Below are 1,747 nucleotides of genomic sequence, written 5' to 3'. Positions count from 1 at the left end.
GCAGCTTGCGAGGTGGGAAAAAGATATAAAGTCGTGATTTTGGTTTTTTTTTTAATGGGGGGATGATACACGGGTAAACACGCAATTTCTGGAGTAAGCTGAGTTACGCACTCGCACTTCCGTCACTTCTGGTGCGTTACTGACACATTTGCATCGCCTTTGCGAATAGTATGTAATGCCTGCACACTCCCTGTTCATTGCCACAACCTTTCCCATCATACTTATTTGCATGTGTTCGTGGAAATGAATGGATTGCTACGTAAAAATATAATGCGCTATCACTAGAATGCGTAGGAGTGGCGTGCGTGCGAGTCTTTGACAGTATGCATGGAGTTGAGGTATCAGCGGAGAATCAACTGCGTCAAGTAAAGAGCGACATTGCTCTGCTCAACCATTACCTTAGCCAGGCTGAAAAGGGTCATGAAATGCCATGTGAAGAACTGAATGAGCGTATAGAAAGGACACAGAGGATCCTCCGTAGTCTTTCAGATGGTCGAGTAGATTACCAACTTGATTCCGTTAGTGGTGGTGTTGGCGCCCCCTCTTTATTTCAGGGCACAGTACCTCACACACGGGTAGTGGGGAAGCAAGGAGTGAGTAACCTGCAACGCCGCACGGCCCAACAACTTCTCTCTGAGCTGAGTCTTATTGAGTCTTCACTACAACGCTTGAACCACAAGGCAGAAAAGCATAACATGTATTTGTCCGAAGTAGATCAGCTCATGGGCTCCCTACGAAACAATGGAACTCATGATGACGTCTCGGCACTTCAGCACGCTGAACGAGAGCGCGCATCTCTCCAGTACGCTCGAGCCAGAGTCCAGGCGATGATCAATGAGAGTAATTCTGTGATGAAAGCTCTTCAGGATCAGGGAAGGAGTTTGGAGTCAACCGACAGCAGAGTTGCGGATATTTTGGAGTCCCTTGGTGTCTCTAACTCAACTACTCTACAAATCCTGCGGCGCAATAAAGTTGATGCATGGCTTGTATATGGCGGTATTGCACTCACGTTGCTGTTTATCTATCTGATATGGTAGGAGAAGTGAAGTTTAGGGGGCAGATGTCTATTCTTCCCTTCCCCTTCATCGAAGTGGGTGGCAGGGTTGAGTTCTGTTTATCCTCTCAGTGGAATTATTAATATTTAGATGTGCGGCGATCCGACCGTATGGCTGCTCCGTTTGCGCTTGGGAAAGTTGGATGACAATGGGAGTGACATAACGTGGACGATATTTTTGCTGGCTCCTTACATATTCTCACGGTGAGCAACGGACGGGTGGTGGTGGCTGGAGGTGACATCTGTAACACGCCTCCACTCAGATAATGAGAATAACAAAACTAACTGTGCTTCTTTCTAGCGGTGACGCTCTGTACTGTTCTTTGCTCGGTTTGTTTGATATCCATTGGTTTGTATTTGCTGGTTAATTTTTCCGACAGCGTCTTACACACTTGGTTTGTGATTTGTCCTCTCAAAACTTCTCTCCTCTGCGGGGCCCCTCCACACAGCCTTTTGAGTGGGTTCATCGAGCATCCGGGATAGCGTACACCGTAGAATGTTTTTGAGTGAATTCATCTATCGAACAGGGTAACGAATACACCGCTTCGTAGACACAAGGATATATATACACGTATTTGCACACTTCTACTTGATTGAGGAAACCGCAGGCTATTATTTTCAACTCTCCCTCTCTACTACCTTTCATCAACAGTTTTGCGACCCCGCAGTTGATAAGGAGGTAGAGGTTCGCGG

The 1,747-nt window shown here is 46.8% G+C and overlaps 1 protein-coding gene across 1 annotated transcript; it reads left to right on the top strand.

Annotated features, from left to right (window-relative positions):
* Positions 1 to 323: 323 nt before the first annotated feature.
* On the top strand, positions 324 to 1,037 carry TEOVI_000805100 (SNARE protein, putative; the record flags this gene model as incomplete). Its single annotated transcript, XM_067220788.1, has 1 exon — positions 324 to 1,037. One exon carries the CDS (start codon positions 324 to 326, stop codon positions 1,035 to 1,037), a length of 714 nt encoding a protein of 237 aa, XP_067076889.1.
* Between the last annotated feature and the right edge of the window lie 710 nt (positions 1,038 to 1,747).

This window comes from Trypanosoma equiperdum (genome assembly GCF_001457755.1).
Source record: "Trypanosoma equiperdum strain OVI genome assembly, contig: ctg_1231, whole genome shotgun sequence".
Classification (NCBI taxonomy): domain Eukaryota; phylum Euglenozoa; class Kinetoplastea; order Trypanosomatida; family Trypanosomatidae; genus Trypanosoma; species Trypanosoma equiperdum.
Note: the sequence above shows the minus strand (reverse complement) of the source record. Positions and strands in the feature narration are given on the sequence as shown.